The 20,142-nt window shown below is 40.6% G+C and overlaps 1 protein-coding gene across 2 annotated transcripts in view; it reads right to left on the reverse strand.

Moving 5' to 3' along the window:
* LOC145355829 (cytosolic arginine sensor for mTORC1 subunit 2-like) overlaps nt 1–20,142 on the reverse strand; it is a 57,512-nt gene that overhangs the window by 13,816 nt on the left and 23,554 nt on the right. For both annotated transcript variants that reach the window (XM_080208235.1, XM_080208236.1), the window contains exons 3-4: nt 3,130–3,323; nt 1,125–1,257 (exon numbers count right to left, since the gene is read on the reverse strand). In XM_080208235.1, the coding sequence (XP_080064361.1) occupies nt 1,125–1,257; nt 3,130–3,323 (327 nt within the window). The remainder of the gene's footprint in view (nt 1–1,124; nt 1,258–3,129; nt 3,324–20,142) is intronic.

The raw sequence follows: 20,142 nt of genomic DNA on the forward strand, positions 1-20,142 counted from the left end.
CCGATTTGGTGGGCTGAAGGGCCTGTTTCTATGCTGTATTGTTCTTTGTTTCTTGTTCTAACCCTCGAACACCTTGTAGATCAAAATCTTCCCAACTCAGCCTTGAATATATTGAATGACCTTCTGAAGGAAGAAATTCTTCCTCATATCTCTCTCACCATAGATTGAAAGGGGAAAACATCCTCTCAGCATCCAGTCTGTCAAGGCCCCACAGAATCTTGTGTTTCAATAAGATCACCTCTCAGATCTTCCAAACTCAAATGATTATAGGCCCAGTCTGCTCAATCTTTCCTCAAGACAAAGCCCTCAGCCCAGGAATCAACCTTATCAACATTCTCTGTGCTGCATCCAATACAACTATCCCCCCCTAGTAAGAAGACCAAAATTGTACACAGTTCATGAGGCACAGTCTCACCAATGTTTGGACAGTTGTAGCCAAACTTTCCTTCTCCAACCCATTTGCAATAAAGTCCAATATCTCATTGGCCTTCCTGATTACTTGCTGTACCTGCATACTTTTGTGATTTATATAAGACACCCAAGATCCCACCACATCACAGCAATATGCAATCTCTCAATTTAAATAATATTCCCTTTTCCTGTCAGAGTTGACAACCCCACATTTTCCCATATTCTATTGCATCCTCCATTCACTTAACCTTTCCAGATTCTTTGTATTCTTCTCACAAATTTGTCTCCTGCAGTACCTATATGTTAGCAAATGTGGCTACAAATACACTCGGTCCCATCATTAAAATCATTAAAATAGATTGTAAGTAGTTGAAACCCCAATACTGATCCCTCTGGCACCCAACTCATTACAGTTTACCAAACTGAAAATGACCTAATTATCCCAACTCTGTTTCTTATTTGTCAACCATGCTAATAGATTACCCATAACACTATGATCTCTTATCTTGTGTAGAAACATTTTTACGTGGCACCTATGCAAAAGCATTTTGGAAATCAAAATATACAACATTCACTGGTTCCCCTTTATCCACCCTGCTTCCATATCTTCCTGTCACATTGTTATAATTTTGGGTTTTGTTCTCTGATGGCTGTTATAGTCATGTGAAAAATATAACAGTTAAGAACACTTAAATCTGGTCATTTTACCATACCAGTTTTGGGTTTTATAAAGCCGTTTGTGACGTTTTTACTATCCACTGGAACCGATTCCCCATTCTCCTCCTTGTAAATACTAAATTCTTCAGACAGGGTGTGGATAACTGCTGGTAAATCACTCTCCCGTACCTAGGCACACACATTCAAGAAAATATTTTATTTGCAAGTAGGCTCATTACATAAGTTCTAGACAAAATATATTTGCACCCAATCATACCTGAGGTTTTAGGAAGTACCAATCTGCTGCATAAAACCCACAATATTTCACAGCAAGTAGTTTGACTTCTGCAACCTCAAGGATAATCACTTGGTGCAGAAGCTGGAGGTCAACACATATTGTTGAGCAGGGGACTGGTACTTCGCTCTGTATCTGTTCTATAACAGACCCAAAATTGCTTGGTGTCAAAACTGGACGTAAAACGCAAAATAGTGACAAATTCCCAAGCATAAGCACAATGAGCAATTATAAATGAATACTATCAGAGAGACTGTTCCCAACATTGCAAAGCATTGAGCAGTGGAATATAAAATCTCTGTCTGTTGGGATTATATCAAAGCAAAGTTCTCCAGTCAATGTTATCACTCTGGGTCTGATCACTTACTAGAATTCTGTTCAATTTCTCTTTGCTGAGTTGGGCATTTTTTTAAAAAAAAACAAAGAGGGAGACTGTTGCTAGTCCATATGTACAAGTACCCAATGTAAAATTTATGGTACCAGTCACAGTGCAACCAATACTCAGGTTCATGGTACTGTTATTAGCTTGTCCATTGCTTCATTAATGCTACAGCAGATACTTAAGTCACTTATAAAAGGACCTTGTTTAAAAAGAAAACTACTTTAGGTTATGACAAAGTATTAGGAACATTGATTAAATGGACAGTAGCTCACATGTTGATTTTAACTGGTGTGTTTAGACAAATTTGCAACTTGTAGAGAACTATGAGTAAATAGTTCAAAACTTATCAAAATCCCTGTCACCTATACCTGGAAGATCTAATATATGCCCAAGACTGCACCATCCCTGAATCAATCAGGTTACTGTCATGTTGGTTGACCAGATGGTTGAACTCCATCATCAGGACCTTGTTACAATTACTAAGGGGGCATCATACAGGATCATAAAATAGGAACAGATGAGGGAACCAATTAAACCCATCTTAATTTATCTATTCTGAGAAAGGCCTACACCCAGCCATCACACTATTAAAAATTCACTAGAGTCTTTGCCTACATTATTCTACCAGGGAGCCCCTTCCAAGTTCCGATTATTCTTTGCAAGAAGTAATTCTTCCTTTGCCTTAATGTTTCCTCGATTTTCGCCCATATTCTTTGTTCTTAAAGTACGATTCCAGATTAACCTCATCCAGGATATTTAAATGTCCTATTGACGTATTAACTTTCTCATTATTTCTTTATTTCAAGGTTAAAAAGAGTTCTAGAACTTACTGGTGTTAAAAATCATCCTTCTGCTTCCCTCAGTGACCACGAGACGTTGCTTCAAGATAGATTGTTTGGTAAACCTCAAGCTCAGGAGGGGCAAAGAAGCAAGTATAATACAACTGTAGCGTCTCATGTACTACTATGATGAGGCTGTAATCGAGAGACACTATATTGCTATTTTATTTCTTTGCACTGTAAGTAAATGGAAGTTTCCAAAATGCCATATGCATGAGACTGCAATGACATCCAGTGGCACTTTTTTCTTTTAATTTATTCATTCATGGGATGTGCAGCATCGCTGGCTAGGCCTGCATTCATTGTCCATTCCAAATTGTCCAAGAGTAGGGTGATGGTAAGATCCCATCTTGAACTGCTGCAGTCCATTGGTGTAGGCACACCCACAATGTTGTTAGGATGGGAGTTTTATGTCCCCAGAGTATTAGCCTGGGTCTTCTAAATTACTGGCCCAGTGAAGTCATCACCACCCCATCACTCCCTTCTAAAGGAGACTGCACAAAAATAAAACCAGCAGCTGAGAAAGAGATTGACAGCACGCTCACCAGGATGAAGTCAGTCTGGTAGGTCGACAACATGAACACAGAAACATTATGTTGGGCTAGGGGAGCAATCACAGACTTTGCTATCTTTGTCACTCCAATTGTCTGAGAACAGGTTGATGAATGACCATTGGATACAACATTCAGCGCCAGCCATGTTGCTTCTGCCACTTGTAGATAGTCTGTTTGAGGCAATTCTGAAACCAAGAAGAGAGAGGAGAAGAAAAGGTATTTAGGCTTCTAACAACAAACCAGTTCAATCTTGCTCAATCTGAATGTGACATGGAGGAAGAAACAGTCACTCAATCAAACACTTTTCTTTCCACTGACCTGATACAAAGATCAGCCTAAGGTAAATGATGAACCACAGGTACAATTTGCACGATAAATCCCAATAAAAGGCCAGCAAATACTTGTCATTTCAAATTTTCTCCATTGAAATGGTCAGTCAGTATCCAGGAAGACCTTTAGCATTTAAGTAACTTCCCAGAGAGATGTTCAAAACTGTACGTGTGTCTATATGGAAAACACACACAGCAGCACCTGGCTTTCTGAAGTCTATTTTGTGCAGGAACAGTGTCCACAGTTCATGTTGCCTTTTTAAAAAGTAACAAAGTGTCCATCTCCCAATAACCTTTATAAATATACCATGATTGTCACAGTAATACAACACCAGATTAAAGCCCCAACAGGTTTATTTGGAATCACAAGCTTTCAGAGAGCTGCTCCTTCAACTGGCGCTCCGAAAGCTCATGATTCCAAATAAACCTGTTGGACTTTAACCTGGTGTTGTCAGACTTCTTACTGTGTCCAGTGCCAGCATCACCACATCACGATCGTTACAATCTCTACAATCTGACATTGTAAGGTTGATAAACTGAACACAGCAAAGTACACAAGGCTGCAAGTTACCCTATTACTGAATATAATTTAGATACACATAAGAAGCGTGCTTAAATCTCTGACTATGAACCCCACCCTCTGTAATTTTCCTCTAAATTAAGTCTTACCTTGTAAACTTTCTCTCATCTTGTACCATTTCATCTTTGGGGCCGCACAGTACCTAGCACTATTGCCTCACAGCACCAGAGACCGGGTTCAATTCCCACTTGGGTCACTATCTGTTTGGAGTCTGCACATTCTCCTCATGTCTGACTGGGTTTTCCTCCAAGTGCTCCAGTTTTCCCCACAGTCCAAAAGACGTGCTGGTTGGGTACACTGGCCATGCTGAATTCTCCCGCAAAGCACCCGAACAGGTGCTGGACTGGGGAATTTTCACAGTAACTTCATTGCAGTGTTAATGCAAGCCTGTTTATGATACCAATTTTAAAAAAAATTAAAACTTCCTGCTCTCCCCCCTCCACTCTTTCACAATCATCATGTCTTTGGTTACCTAGGTTCAATGCTCAGAAATTCCCTCCATAAACCAGTCATATAAGACACTTTAAAACATACATCTTTATTAGTGATCCCTCCCCAACCTCACTCATTTTCTTTAATGGAGCATCCACTGTTCTCATGTCACTGCAGTGCCCTGGAAGATTTGATATTAAATACATACAGACATGGTTCTCATTGTTAGACTACTGGATAAATACTCCAGAGGTTGCAAGTCCAAATCCCACTCTATCAAAATTATGAAACTTTTTTTTAAAAAGAGGCATTAATTTGTTGACAATAAATAAGTCACCCACATCACCCGGACGATTATTTGAATTGGGTAAAATTATTTTTGAGACAATGGCATAAACAAAAGAATAAGCAATCAAGAAATGCAATTTAAAAATGGATTCAGAAAAGATGGATGGCAAAAAGTAGCAGGGTGAGGGGGATGGACCACCAGTTAAATACTAAGCCAAAGACACTATCTCGTTCAGTGGGTGGACAGCTGAGGAGCCACAAGGCATACTTTGATTCAATTCATTATTGTCACATGTATTGGGGTACAATAAAATGTTTTGTTTCTTGCGCGCTATATGGACAGAGCATACCATACATAAAGTACATAGAGGAGAAGAAAAAGAGAGGGTGCAGAATATAGTCATAGCCAGCGTGTAGAGAAAGATCAAGTTAATAAACATCCAATATTATGTTCAAACAATCAACACATGGAAAATGAATCCAAACACCACTTACAACACAACCTGCAGCAACTTTTAAAAGTTTTAACAAATTACCTCTTAATGCTTACATTCATTGACATGTGGTACATGTTGCCATCTAGTGTTGCACAGAGTCAGTATTAAAAATCAAATCAAATCTTTCATTTCAGTTTGGAGTGGAAAGCTATTGCTTTGTATAATGGTGGTCTCATTACTACAGTTTGCTAAAAGCAAGAAAATCTCAGGTTTTATTACCACAAACAACATTACTTCTTCTGCAACTAACCAGCCCTCTCACAACAAAACTTACCATGAACTAAACTTTTATTTCTCCTAACACAATATTAATGCTTTTTCTTGGCCTCACCCAATAATTCTGATCATGCCTTTTAAAGTGTGACACATACAGTGGACTTAGCTGTAGCTATAGTTAGTCTGTAGACAGCAGAGTCTACAGACTAGAGCAGAGGTTAGAATGTAATACAGAATATCAAATTCCATATTTTTACAGTAGATCACCAGATTACATGGTTCCTGCCAATACAATTGCTTATTTTAGCTACTTCATCAAAATGCGTTGTTAACATACATTCAATTATCAAATGGCTTGGTGCTGTACAATATTTCATTCCCACAGTCTCACTACAATTAATTGTCAGTAGCATCGCAGTGGGGTCTAAAGTTGGTGTGATGCTTTTGAAGCATATTTTCACTAGTGAAACATTGAATGAATCTAAATGAATCTAACCTCCCCCCACAAAAAAAAAGCTTAAACCTACTGACAACAAGTAGTAAATTACTTCTAGACGTAGAATCCTACAGGGGGAGGGGGGGAGCGGTTGCAGAAGGAGGCCATTCGGCCCATTGAGTCTGCACCAACCACAATCCCCCCCAGGCCCTAACCCCAGAGCCCCATGCATTTACCCTAGCTAGTTCCCCTGACACTAAACAGGCAATTTAGCATGGTCAATCCACCTAACCTGTACATCTTTGGAGTGTGGGAGGAAACTGGAGCACCCAGAAGAAATCCATGCAGACACAGGGAAAATGTGCAAACTCCACACAGACAAGTCATTAAATTATATCAAAGCCCAGTTAGATATAACAAAACAGGCCACTGTTTATTTTTTGCCTCCATTTGGTTTGTACTTAAAAGAACTGAATGTGTCCACTATACGGTTCATTAATATTTACCAATTAATTTCCAAATGTTCCCTGAACAAATACAGGCATTAGCAAGCTTGCAATTTAGAACAAAAACCATTGCTGCAATATCCCTCCACCCCACAAGAAAATGGTTTCTCTGCCCACCCCCTTTCCTGCTCACATGGACTGAGCAATAAACTATCTCGTCAACGTGACAGTGCCAGCCGCAAGGAGCGATGTCCCCGTTAAATTAATGCATCTATCAAATCTGGCAGCCTGATATCAGGAATTCACTGTATTAGATAAAAATCTAAAGTTTCAAGCATGTTCAACTCCTGCACCACAGTGATAATAACAACATGACCCAATTTCAGTCAGTCAAATCCACTAGCATGGTTTTTCCTTCGTGGGTCCCCATCATTGGGAATCAGGAACCCACACTTGCTGGTGCCAGGATGCACCTAGAGATTCAAGGAGATGGCCAATTCAGTCCAATTAACAATGGTTGGTGGGCTCCCAAGGCTGTAGGACCAGTAGAAGCCCCTCCAACATAGATCAGCAACTTCGCCACAGTTGGGTCAATAGAGGTGCCATACAGATGTTTAAAATCAAAGAGGACACAGTTGTAGGACAGTATCATTGAGGGGAAACCAGCAACCACAACTGTGGCTTGTCAGCTATGGGAGGCGGAGCGGAGGCGGGGGCGGAAAATATCATTTGGATTTCCTAGCTGGATGGAGCATTAACCCCATGGTCTGCCACTGGAAGGTTGCCTCCATCCCTCACTTAGGGGATGAGGGGCTTACATGTCAACTGGAAAGGTTCACTGGGTGTGTGCAGAGTGGTCTTGATGAGGCTTATGTTTAGTCCAATTAGCTAAGCCATGGCTGAAGGATTAGCAGCCATCAAACACCACCTTGTGCACTCCCACCCCCAAATTCTGCCTGGATTGATGGCAATTTTTAAAAACATGAAAAGGGCAAAATGTAAACTTGGTCTCATATCACTCTCATCCCTATCTTTCTTTCCTTCCTTTGGTTTTGCTTTTACTACCCCATTTGACATTGAATTCACTATTCTGACACTTCTTCAGACTTTACACTACCTATGGGCACAATCTGCTTAGTTAAGGAGATTTGCAGTAGCTTGCTCCATCCAAGTAGTTCTGCTGTTTAGACAACTAGCTAACAGAAACTTGCCATTCAAAAGTTAGGTAAATACAAGTCTCTTCACACACAGTGAATCTAGCCCAAATGTAAACAGAACTTGGAACAAAGAGAGAGAGAGAGAGAGAGAGAGAGAGAGAAAGAGGTCCAATTTAAGTTAGTGCAAGACTATAACAAGCCAACAATTGTGTCCTAGAGAGAACGGAAAATTACTTCATATTTTAAAAAAAATCAGCTGAACAATGTAAGGAACATAAGCCTCGAAGAGGACACAGATAAGAATTGGGGCCCTTAGTTCAAGGTTTTGTACCGAAAATAGTTATGTGACCTCTGCCAAGTCATTATGAGGGATTGTTACCAACAAAGAATCAGAAACAAGGAGGTTTGGTCCGATTTCGAAGCAGCTTCAACTACTTCTTATCAAAAGCCACCTGTTATTTGGCTCTAAACTTAAACTACTTCCAAAAAGAAACATTTCCAGAAGATGTAATGAAAACCTGGGTTAGGTGGAGTCAGCATTTAGAAGCAATCTCAACTGATGAATACCCTGCCATTGTCCCCCATCCCAAAGCAACATGTAGTTGCATAGCTTGCTTGTGTTACTTTATAAAGATAATGTGACTCCCAAGTCTTGAGCCTTTATTCAGAGTGCAGATCACTCCAACAGCAAGGAAATAACAAGTTTTACAACAACAGCGATCATAAGAATGATAATGGCAACATTAGCTGTAAGAGTAATCGTGACAACAAGACTCAAGCAAGTTGGGACTTTGGTCGAGTTATAATTTAAATAGATGCAGGTTATGACATTGAATTCAAGTCACAGCTGCAAGCTGTGACCTGGCCTGTGAGCTGTGGCCTAACACTTCCTGTGTTGACAAAATAAGGATAGTTGTTTGAACCAAGCTAAACATAGTAGAGCCACATCCATATATGGGTTGAGGCCATGTGACCTACATGCCATTTAAAGTATTATGGAGTTGTCTGCAAATAACTCCATTAGCCTGGTCGAACAATGTGATTGGTTTCCGGTTACACCATTGGCTGAGTGCCAGAGCACTTTCCTGGAAGAATCTGAGGCTGAGGATAAAGGCATGTGTTTCAGCCCTTTGTCTTCAGTAATAGCTCAGAGATCAGCCATCGCAAGAGTGCCCTGAAAGAACATCTTCAGAGAAGACGAAGAACCACATGGAAAATCTATATTGGGAACAGAGTGGCCACTTCATTCTAATCAGGGTAGTTTCCATTTTCAATTAAATAATTAGAGTTAATATTCGGTTTCAGGGTTAAAATGTTGCAGCTATTGTGAATCTGGTACCTACAGTGTTAACTAAAGACATGTTTGTTTCAGAGAATGGGTCAATTCCTGTCCTTTTGATTTGTAACACTAAACTAAGTATCTGGAAAATGGTTTTAAGTTTAGAACCAATAACATTGTCGTCCTGGGTGGCTTTCGATAAGTTGCTGAAGCTGCTCCAAAATCACAACCAAACTTCACATTCTCCAACATCTAACCTGAACTGGTTAAGTGGACAATACATGAAGTCCAGGGTTTAACTGGCTGAACGGGGGGGGCGTGTCTCTCAAAATGGACCTTTTCTTTGCCAAGTAATTAGAATTATAAGAACATAAGAAATAGGAGCAGGAGTAGGCCATCTAGCCCTTCGAGCCTGCCCCGCCATTCAATAAGATCATGGCTGATCTGTCATGGCTCAGTTCCACATTCCCGCCCTCTCCCCATAACCCTTAATCCCCTCTCTCATCAAAAACCCATCAACCCGCGTCTTAAAAATATTTAGCGAGGCAGCCTCCACCACTTCAACGTAGAGAATTCCAGAGATTCACCACCCTTTGAGTGAAGAAGTTCCTCCTCAACTCCGTTCTAAACCGCCCCCCCTTTATCTTGAAGCTGTGCCCCCTAGTCCTACTGTCCTTTCTGAGCGGGAAGAGTCTCTCCACCTCTATCCTATCCATCCCATTCATCATCTTATACGTCTCAATGAGATCAAAAGGCAGATTTTGAAATAAGATTAGTTGGGGGCAAGGGTGAACTCTATTGTTGACCATGAAGCAGGGCTAAGACCTAACTCCTGGAGTAGTGGAGAGTGTTCAATATGTTCCTGATACAAAACTGACTTAGAGGGTCTGACTGGGAAATTAGGAGTAGCCATATTCCCTATCAATCACTTTCCATGCTTCTGGGACTAATCCTGGAGAAATGGAAGAACCCCAAGAATGGAAAAGAGATATTAAGGAAGTATCTGAATAAGAAATGGCCCAAGTGGGCAGAGCGCTGCAGTAAGTTGTTGCTGGGTTTGGAACCTGCAGGTCAGAGGCATACAGATCTCAAGGGAACACGGTAGCGCACTGCTGCTTCACAGTGCCAGGGTTCAATTCCCAGCTAGTGTCACTGTCTGAGTGGAGTTTGCATGTTCTCCCCGTGTCTGTGAGTTTCCTCCAGTTTCCTCCCTCATTCCGAAAGACGTGCTGGTTAGGTGCATTGACCCGAACAGGCGCTGGACTGTGGTGACTAGGAGAATTTCACAGTAACTTCATTGCAGTGTGAATGTCAGCCTTACTTGTGACTGATAAATAAACTTTAAAACTGAGTAAAACTAATGCGATAGGTGATTTGTTAGAAAAGTTAAGAGTGAGAAATCAGAGAAAATGATGTTAAAAGGATAAGTTAGAGAATGCAAAACTAAGGAAATTAGAAGCTAGTGGGAAAACAATAGAGCAAGAACAAATGAATGAAATAAATTGATTACACACAAGTCAGTTTCAAACTCAAATGTGAGAAAGCGTATCAAGAAATTCAACATGCCAATAGTGATCGAGACATAGCCAAAACTGCTGTGACCGAGCCAAGTGAATAGTGCACAAATTTGCAGGCTGTAATTAAAGTTCAGTGTCAAGTTAGTAAAGAGAATAGAAGCTCTGGCACTGGCCACTTAATGTGCCAGCAGGAGGTGAATAAATTAAAGTCTCAATTGTCGATACAAACAGAGATGGTGTCTGTATTTGGGTCAGCGGAGTGAGGGAAACAGTGGTTGCAGAATAAATCTCGACTATCCAGAACAGGATACCCAGCAATATGACACACATGAATATGACTGGGGAATCCCACCTGCCTTTCCGGAGGCACCCAATTCCTCAGTGCCCTCAGAACTTGCCCCTATTCTGATATATCCTGTGAGTACTAATCACAAGGAATTACCAGGAGATTATGTTGATTGGGAAGGAATGGATGCCTTAAAGAACCCCACCTCTATATGTAGTTCCAAATGCAGACTTAACCACCCCTCATCAATGGATATTCTTATGTTATTAGAATATGCTATGTCCATGAACACCATTAAAAACAGATCATATGGGGCAAGGATCAGGAGCTCAAACCCTCACTTACATCAAAGGCAGAAATGGCAGGGGGGAGAGAGAAAGGAACTATGTCCTCTCACCCTCCCCAGGAAATATTGTAAATGAATTGGCAAGATGCAAAAACTTCCTACAGATAAACCTCTGAGCAGGAAACCGGTTGGGAAACTCAGTTTTGTTATGAAACAGACAGATGGAATTTTACCGTCTCACTTGGCTTGGGAATCAGAGCGGGTAAGGGGCAGACCATAGAAAGGTCCATTGACCTGAGGTGGGATTTTACCGTTTTGAGGCGAGCAAAGCCATAAAATCCCATCCCACATGTTTGGGAAACGCTAATTAACAGCCTGGGGAAGATTTCTGAATGGTTTCGTTCTGAATGCACGTTTAAAACACAAGGCTGATTTGAGGAAAGCTGAGCTGACAAGTTGAGTTGTTTGTGTTGCAGTGAGTGAGGGAGATTTCTTTTTCTTGGTTTAAGTCTTCAGTTATTCTGTATGGTCTGGTTGCTTGTTCACTGGATGTGGTTGTTGTTGGATTAGATCAAGGAGAGGAGTTGTTAAAGCAATTGCTTTGTTCTGGTGAGAGTGGGGATTGTGGGGCAATAAAATGTGATGCATGGGCTTTAGTTTAACTTACAAATTATGAGACAGTGTTAAACTTAAGTATAAAATTTCTTGAGAATTTATGAGTTTTGACTACAGTTTTGAAGAATGAAGACTCCTGTTTTGATCTATTTCCTTTATTTTCATTCCACTTCAAATCGTTAAGATTGAATAAAAGCAAAATGCTGTGGAGATTATGGATCTGAATTTACCATTGCATTGCGCCCATTTTCGGGCATTAGGTGAGTAACGCAATCCGCACCTGCACGCTGGTTTCCCTTTAACCAAAGCCTGAAAATGGTCTGAAACATCTGAATGCATTTAAACAACTTAATGGGCTGCATGCCCAACCTTATCAGCACTTCCCCTTTTTCCACTGCTTTTACCCGTCCAGAAATCGGCGCCAAACAGACATGCTCCATAAAAGTCCGATTTGGGCACTCCAGTTAGTGAGGATGTAAGTGCCAAGCATCCGCTGGCTGTCTGTGCAAGATCAGTGATGGGGAAGGTTGGGAAAGAGTGGGGGTCCATTGCCACTCTGCCCGTGATCAGTGAGCGGAAAGGAGTCCGCAGCCACTCTGCCCAAGATCAGTGGGGAGGGAGTGGGGTGGGGTGGGGGTCATCTACCACTCTACCGAGATCAGTGGTGGGGGGTGGGTGGAATAAGAAGGTCAGTATTGTTGTGGGGGTGAGGCAATGTCTGCCAGAGGGAGGCATTATCCAGCCCAGCAGCAATGGGGCAGGGGAGAAGCATTCTATCTTCTTTTTCTGTGTATACTCAGTTGAAGGCGCCAATCACAGCTGCAGGATTTCGGCCGCGATTAGCCCCACCCACAGACTTGTGCAGCACAATGCAAAATTGCTGATATTTTTTCAGGCAGAGTGCATATGCAGGTGCCTGAGAACGGGTCTAAAAGTCGGATCTGAAACACTCCCAGTTTCAAGTTTATCTAGCACTTAGGCCCCTAATTTACCATTTTGATTCTGTTTGGGAACTTCACTGAATGAATGTGTATATGTGCATGTGTGTCTAATAAAGAATTTGCGTGGATTTTCTTTAATGCTTTAATATTTTCCCCTTAATTATGATTGAGTTTGAAATCAAATGGGAGTTGTGAGTTGGATTAGAAGTGTAATTTGGAACAAATGTTTGAAATTCCTTAACCTTGAATATAATTGATGGCCACAAGTGGTTTAGGTTATACATGTGTGAGTGGAAAGTTACTTTGAACACAATTTTTGCAAAGCAAACAACTAATCTGAACTTTGAGTAATCCTGGGTTAAAACTGTGAAAGAAAAGGATTTAAACCTTGGCAGGAAGCCACTCACTTTGTTTCAAATGTAATAACATCACCACACCTTCAAAGACTGAAGACAGTTCTTTTGTTTTCAAACAGAGATTTCACTGTTTTCTGTTTGATTCATTCTAATTTGGCGACTGAGAATTGATATAAAATGGAGATTATGAATTTTATTTTTATTTTAATTTGACTTTAATTTGACAGATTTCTAGACCAAATTACCTCATTTAGCTTTAAGGCAAAATGTATTTTTTGTGTTTTGTTTTTAAATAGGTAGATTGTGAATCACAGATAAACTAGTCTAGCAGCTTCAAGATTGTAAAATGCTCTGCCTTGGTGGAAGAGTTTAACTCATTCAGATTTTTTCCTGTTACCTCTTAAATTAAAGAGGTTGGTTGCAGATAATTGTAGGCATTAATTTATTCAATCAATTAAATGTCAGAAAATTTAAGTAAGTGCACAGCATAGGTAACTCATAAATATGTTACCTAAATTTTGAGATAAATACATTTTAGTTTTTGGACAAATAAAGGGTACGAGAATCTATATGGGTTTTGTTTTTCAAAAATATAAGCTTTTCTTTTGTTGTTGAAGAGAGATAAATTGAAACATATTCTCAGTTCATGGTTTCACTATTTGAATCTAGAATAGCTTTTAAAGTAATATTATTTTTGCGTGCTACCTATATTAAGTATGCTAATAGAAGGTAATGCACGTGAACATGTAAAATCTGTTTTGATTCAATGTACCTAAATTCTGATAAGTTATTACTCCCAACCTTCTGTGAAAGGATAAGGGCTCTCAAGTGTTTATGAATAAGGTGATCTGTAAGTGAAACGATAGTGTTAAATCTGGGGAGTGTCAATGACATTGCAACAGATGGTAGGACTTCCTTATTATCAAGTTATCTGATGTTATGGAAGTCAAAACCCTTAGAAGAATAAAGTAAACCATTTGTGCAAATCACCCTATGCATTAACTAAATGAAAGGTAAAAGAGAGTTGATGAGATAAATGGGGGAGTTTCCTCTACAATTTGTTAAACTGGTATAAAAATCACTAGAGTTACTTCTTGCTTATACACTGAACCTCAAAATAACATAGCACGTGTATGCTAATAGGAGTCAGACTTTTGAGCTGTGACTATCGGGAATTTAGATTTATAGTGATAGCTGTGACGAAAAAGGGATTCTGCAGTATGGTATATAAAGCAATGGAGTACTGATAGGATCTGGATCAAAGCAATGTTCAAAACCCAACCAGTTAATAATATGTCCCTATTCTATGAGGCTGACAGAACTAAATATGGATTTAGAAACGGAAAAGGAGGTTAGTTGTACTTGGGAGATAGAGAGAAGTGAATGGATATATGTAAAAGTAGGATATATAGGAAATGGAAGATACTGTGTACATGCTGATGAAGTAGAGAGACATTACAGTACAGAAATCTGCCCTATCCATCACTATCTGCTGTTTCAGCAAGGATGGGACAAATTGACCTCACTGATGTACACATTAGATAATGAGTTACAACTAATGTCATTGAAGAGTTGAGGGATATTTTCAGAAAATTATTCAGAAACTAGAAATTAAGGCAATAGCATGTACAGGTTTAACAAGAAACTTAAGAGAACTGATGAGGAAATTTAATAATATTTGGTTTAGGGGTGCGAATGTACAAATTCATCCATGGATTCATCATGTCTCCATATTAATCTTACATACTTTAATTTATTTGGTGTTGTCTACAGTTTAGTTTGTAAGATGGAAAAGGGGGATAACACAACAGTTGAATATGGAATTTCTGTTACATAAAGAAGAGTTCTGTTCATTGTAAATGTAATATCTGTTGTATGTTAATAGTTTAACCGAATTCTGATGCTACCTGGTTGAGAGAGTTTGGTCGTAGTCTGTGATCCATTTCGCTTTATGTTCCAGGATCAGGAGGAACTGTGGATAGGAGAATGATGACAATAACAACAACAATAATTGTGACAGTAAGAGTCAAGTCTGCTGGGATTTTGGTCAAGTTAGAATTAAAAACAGATGCAGATCATAAAGTTTCTGCAAGCTGAGACCTGACACCTCCTGTGTTGACCAAATAAGGATACTTGTTTGAACTAAGCTAGACACAGCAGGGCCACACCACATATGGGTTGAGGCTATGAGACCGATATGCCATTTCAACTAAGCATTACGGAGCTGTCTGTGGGTAACTCCATTGGCCTGGTCGAGAAATGTGATTGGCTTCCGGTTACACCATTGGCTGAGTGCCAGAGAACTTTCCGGAACAATCAGAGAGGCTTAGGATAAAGGCATATGTTTCAGCCATAACTTAGAGATTAACCATCACAAGAGTACCCAGAAAGAAATATTCAGAGAAGACAAAGAACCACATGGAAAATCTATGTCACAAATAGATAGTATCCGTGTTGCATCTGATGTGAGTTTGACACCTAAGAAGTGTTAAATAAATAAAAGTTAAAGTTTGTTTCAGAGAATTTGAGTCGACCCCTGTCCTTTTGATTTGCAACACTAAACTACGTACCCAGAAGGTCGTTTAAGTTTAGAGCTAAGTAACGCCAGCAAAGCTGTCACTTAAGCAGAGACATTGCATCCGTCATTATTGTTCTATCTACAAAACCTGCTACAGCAACTCACCAAGGCTCCTTCAATCGCATCTTTCAAACCCTTGACCTCTACAAACTAGAACAGCAAACACACAAGAATACCATCCACACTTGGAAATATATCATCATTCCATCACTATCGCAACATTAAAAATCTGGAGCTACCTCCCCGACAGCACTGTAAGCGAACCTACACCACATAGACTGCGGTGGTTCGAGAAGGTAGCACATCACCACTTTATTAAGGACAATAGGGATCAATATTAAATTTTATCCTTGCCAGTGACACTTGCATCCAAGTACAGTCATGCCACTCCTTGAGGTTCCATCTCAGCAAACAAACAATTGTTCAAAAAAAATACCAAAAGTGGGAGCAATGCCAAAACTGGCTGGCAATGTCCTTAATGGAGTTCATGCAACAATTTTGCTCAAGTGCAAAATTTGGTCTTGAAGTGGGTGTAATAAATACATTTGAATCCTAAATATAGAACTTAACATAAATAGTTGGGGGGAGGGTTAGGAGGAGAGTTTTAAATGAAGCTCTACTGAGAGCTGGCTAGAAAAAAGTTAAATAAAATGCTGTAAGGGAGCAGAGAAGGTACAGAAGAGTTTACCAGGATGTTGCCTGGTCTGGAGGGTATAAGCTATGAGGAGATGTTGGATAAACTCCGTTTATTCTCACTGGAATGACAGAGTTTGAGGGGTGATAGAGGTTTACAACATTATGAGTGGCATGAACAGAGTGGGTAGTCAGGTGCTCTTCCCTCGGGTAGAAAAGTCAACTACTAGGGGACGTAGGTTTACGGTGCGTGGGGAAAAGTTTAGAGGGGATGTGCAAGGCAAGTTTTTTTGTTTTACACAGAGGGTGGTGAATGTCTGGAATGCACTGCCCGGGGAGGTGATGGGAGCAGGTATAATAGCGGCATTTAAAGGGGCAATTAGATGAATACATGAATAGGATGGAATGGAAGAATACAGACTCCTTAAGTGCATATGATTTTAGTTTAGGCAGGCATCGTGATCAGCACAGACTTGGAGCGCTGACAGGCCTGTTCCTGTGCTGTACTTTTCTTTGTTCTTTGAAGTGGGTAGAATATATCTTCAGGTATCCAGCACCAGATATAAATGCTGCTCTCCCTACGAGGATGAATGTTTCCTCACTCTGCCTAATGCCAGCGTCGCAAGTGAAAAGAGTTAAAGAAGTTTCAACTCAGCTCCAGGGTGGCAAAATTCCACGGCACTAAAGCAGCCAATTTATTGCCCAATGCAACAATGCCTTTTAAAAGGCAAGCACAAACATTCACATTCAAATAAGCTCCGAAGAAGAAGATCTTTCTATTGTAATTAACAATCCTCCCATTCACCCACAGCTCAAAAGACACATTTATTTATATCATCTTATTTGGATTGGCACAAAAATACTGGATGGAGTTAAGGGAAGAAAGAGGACAAAAAGGTTTGAGCAAGCATGTATTTTAATAGCATCCAAATCCTTACAGAAAGCCTACATTGCGAAAAGTTCAAGAACACCAGGAGTCAACATCCACAACAAATTCTGTTAGGAGCAATAAAGATGATGTAAAACAGGTTGTCTTTTAAACTGTTTTGTAACCTAAATGTGATAAGTAGCAGATGACCCACTGATATACATACCGTGCACTGCTATTATAAAATGGCTTTTATCTTTACAACAACCACTAGGATTTACAACATAATGACCTGATAACCAGGATTTACTGCACTCTGCAGGTTGCCACTAAAACAGAAAAATTATACAGCATGGAATATATGACCACCCAGATACAGATCAACTCTACTTGAGATTACAATCTTGCATCGGAGGACCTTGAACTTGTTATCCCTTATTCAGCTGGTAAATGCTGACTTTGCAGTATTCTTTTCCTTTTTTAATTTGAACGAGTGAGGATGGAGGGGAGGCTATCAAAGCTGCATATAGTGCAGTTTTAATGGGAAGTTTTCACTGACCATGAAAACTCTCCCTTTGGTTTTCCTTTGCTTTCGCTCCCTCGTCAAACTGATAGACCTGATTCTTAACTGCCATTTAAAGTTGTAAAAGTATTTGTGTAGAATTGGAAGGCTCAAGTTGCCTTTGTATATATATTCCATATTGAGTGGCTGCCATGGCCCTATTGGCAGCACACTCATTCCTAAGACACAAGCTTCCCACTCCAGGATTCAAGCACAAAAATCAAGGCCAACACTACATTACACCCAGTTCTAGGCACCACATTCTAGAAAGGCTATGGCAGTATTAGAGTGGGTGCAGAAAAGATTCACAAGAATGGTTGGCCCTTGAGATGAGGAACTTAAATGGATTGACTGGAGAAGCTGAGGCCGTTCTCCTTGGAGAAGAGGACAATTGGCCTTCATCATGGAAAGGGTCTGGGTAAACTTGGGAGAAACTTCTATTGGCGGAAGGATTTGAGAACCAGGTGATGCTGATTTAAGAAAGGTAACAATGACACGATGGAAAACCTCCTCACACCCAAGCAGTTGGGATCACTGAGTGTGTGGTGAGGCAGAGCCAATAGAAAATTAGATAATTACAAAAAGGGGAATGTGCAAGGATAGACAGAGGAGTGGGACTAGATAAGTTGTTGATTGGGAGCCAGCACAGATACAATGGGCCAAGTAGCCTCCTGTGTTGCAAGCATTCCATGATGCTATGTGATGCCCGTAGTTTGCGTTTTCCTTAAAAGTTTTCAACAAACTGGTTTTATTAAAATTAACAGTGTGGAGCCTTTGTGCAAGCAACACAAAGCCCACGGTCAAAATAAAATGCACTGGGGAGAAGAAAAGGAGGAAAAAGGAAATATTTTCATTTTAAAAGTCTTTCACGTGACATCGGCATCACTAGCTAGGCAAGCATTTATTGCCCATCCCTAATTGCCCTAGAGGTGGTGGTAAGCCTTCTTGAGCCACTGCGGTCCATGTGCCACCTATTGCCTAGGCTAACTGTATTACTTCCTAACAATGCAAGGATGCCATGTTTTTGGCATCTAGAAGTCAAAGCTTAGTGTCTTCCACTAGCTCAGGATGTCCTGAGATGCTTTATAGTCAGGTAAATAATTTTGTGGTGCCATCATTTGTTGTAACAGGAAACATGGCAGCCAATTTGTACATAGCCAGGCCCCACATGCAGCAATGAAGTAAGTGGAAAGGTCATCTGCTTTTAAAGTCTTAGTTTGAGGGATAAAGCCTGGATGTCTTGCTTTTCTTCAAATACTGCCAGATGTTCTGCCACGTAACTTGAGAAGGCAAACATTACACATCTCAAACAGACAGAATCTTCAACAATGCAACACTCCCCTCAGTACGGCATCCAAAGATTGCACTTTATGAAATGGGGCTTGAAACCACAGGTTAGGGTGTGGCCATTGAGCTATGGCTGACATGCAATGGGATACTAGGCCAATTTGCTGCGAATGGGGAAAGGCAGGGTCCATACATTATTTCAAACGGGGCAGCAGGTGTGACTGAGTTGGAGGCGGCTGTCCAGTGTAACATGCCAATTGTCCAACTGGCAGGTGGCAATGAGGCTGCTGGGATTTTTGAGGCCGTGATTTCGGCTGCATTGGAAAAGAAAGTTGTGGGGCGCTGAAGTGGAAAGTGCTGAGGATCAGCAAGGAGACAGTGGGCGGCAGAGAGAGGTGAGAGAGTGAACATGAGCGAAAAGAAAAAGAGATGATATAATCACAATCACCATGAGGATGGAATGCAGACACCTGAATTGTCATAGAGCCTGCAGAAGTACTCACATTCCTCCAATCCCACAAACATACCATTGCTGGGCCTCTTTTCTATCATCCATGGAATTGATTACACAATAAATCGCTCACTCCAATTAATTCTCTCCTAAAAGGTGTCCAAATGGTGTCACAGCCCCCCCCCCAATTTTCACATTTATAAAGGGGCCTTGTGTCTAAAACAGGCAGGTGATTCACATGTGGCAGCAAAGCCCATCATTGGAATTAAAGCAACAGTTAAAAAAAGACACTTCTTTTAGGGGCCCTTTCTACTTTGCCCAAAGTGAAAACTGGCCTCAGGGTGGGGGGAGGAGAAGGCGGTTCTCAATATTCTACAGGCAAGAAAAGAGGCAGGAATTGTGCTTCGTACCACCATGGTTGGGTACAAATGAACGCAGTCAACCTTCACCCCTTCAACTTCCAAATTGCTCACAGTTTGCTCGAAAATAGCACTCCTCACGTGGTCACACAAAGCATCAAACTTTAAACACCTTCTACCACCATCTATTCCCTCCACACTCAAAATTAGAAACGTTCACATTTTAAATTTCTCACTTTTCAAGAAGTGCTACATTTTACAGAAGTAGGTTTTATGCCCACTAGACAAGTACATAGAATAGATTCCAAATCAGCCTGAAGCTCGAAGAACTCGCAGTGTTAAGTCTCTTGTGACTTTCTTTACTTTCATACCCAACACTTCTAATCAATCCTGATAAAAAAACCATTTCAAGCCAGTGTTAAAGATGCAATAAATGTGTCAAAAAAAAAGTAATTTCTGGCAGAGGGCCACAGATCTCAGGTGTCCAACTCCCCCGCCATTCCTACGTGAAGCAAACACTCAGTGCTGGATAAAACGAGGCTTGTTCACAATCACACGGCTGACACTTGCTGTGACGGCATTAATCTCAGAAATTCAATAAATGA

Source organism: Carcharhinus amblyrhynchos, chromosome 20, assembly GCF_965287045.1.
Source record: "Carcharhinus amblyrhynchos chromosome 20, sCarAmb.v2.hapA, whole genome shotgun sequence".
In the NCBI taxonomy this organism is placed as follows: Eukaryota; Metazoa; Chordata; class Chondrichthyes; order Carcharhiniformes; family Carcharhinidae; genus Carcharhinus; species Carcharhinus amblyrhynchos.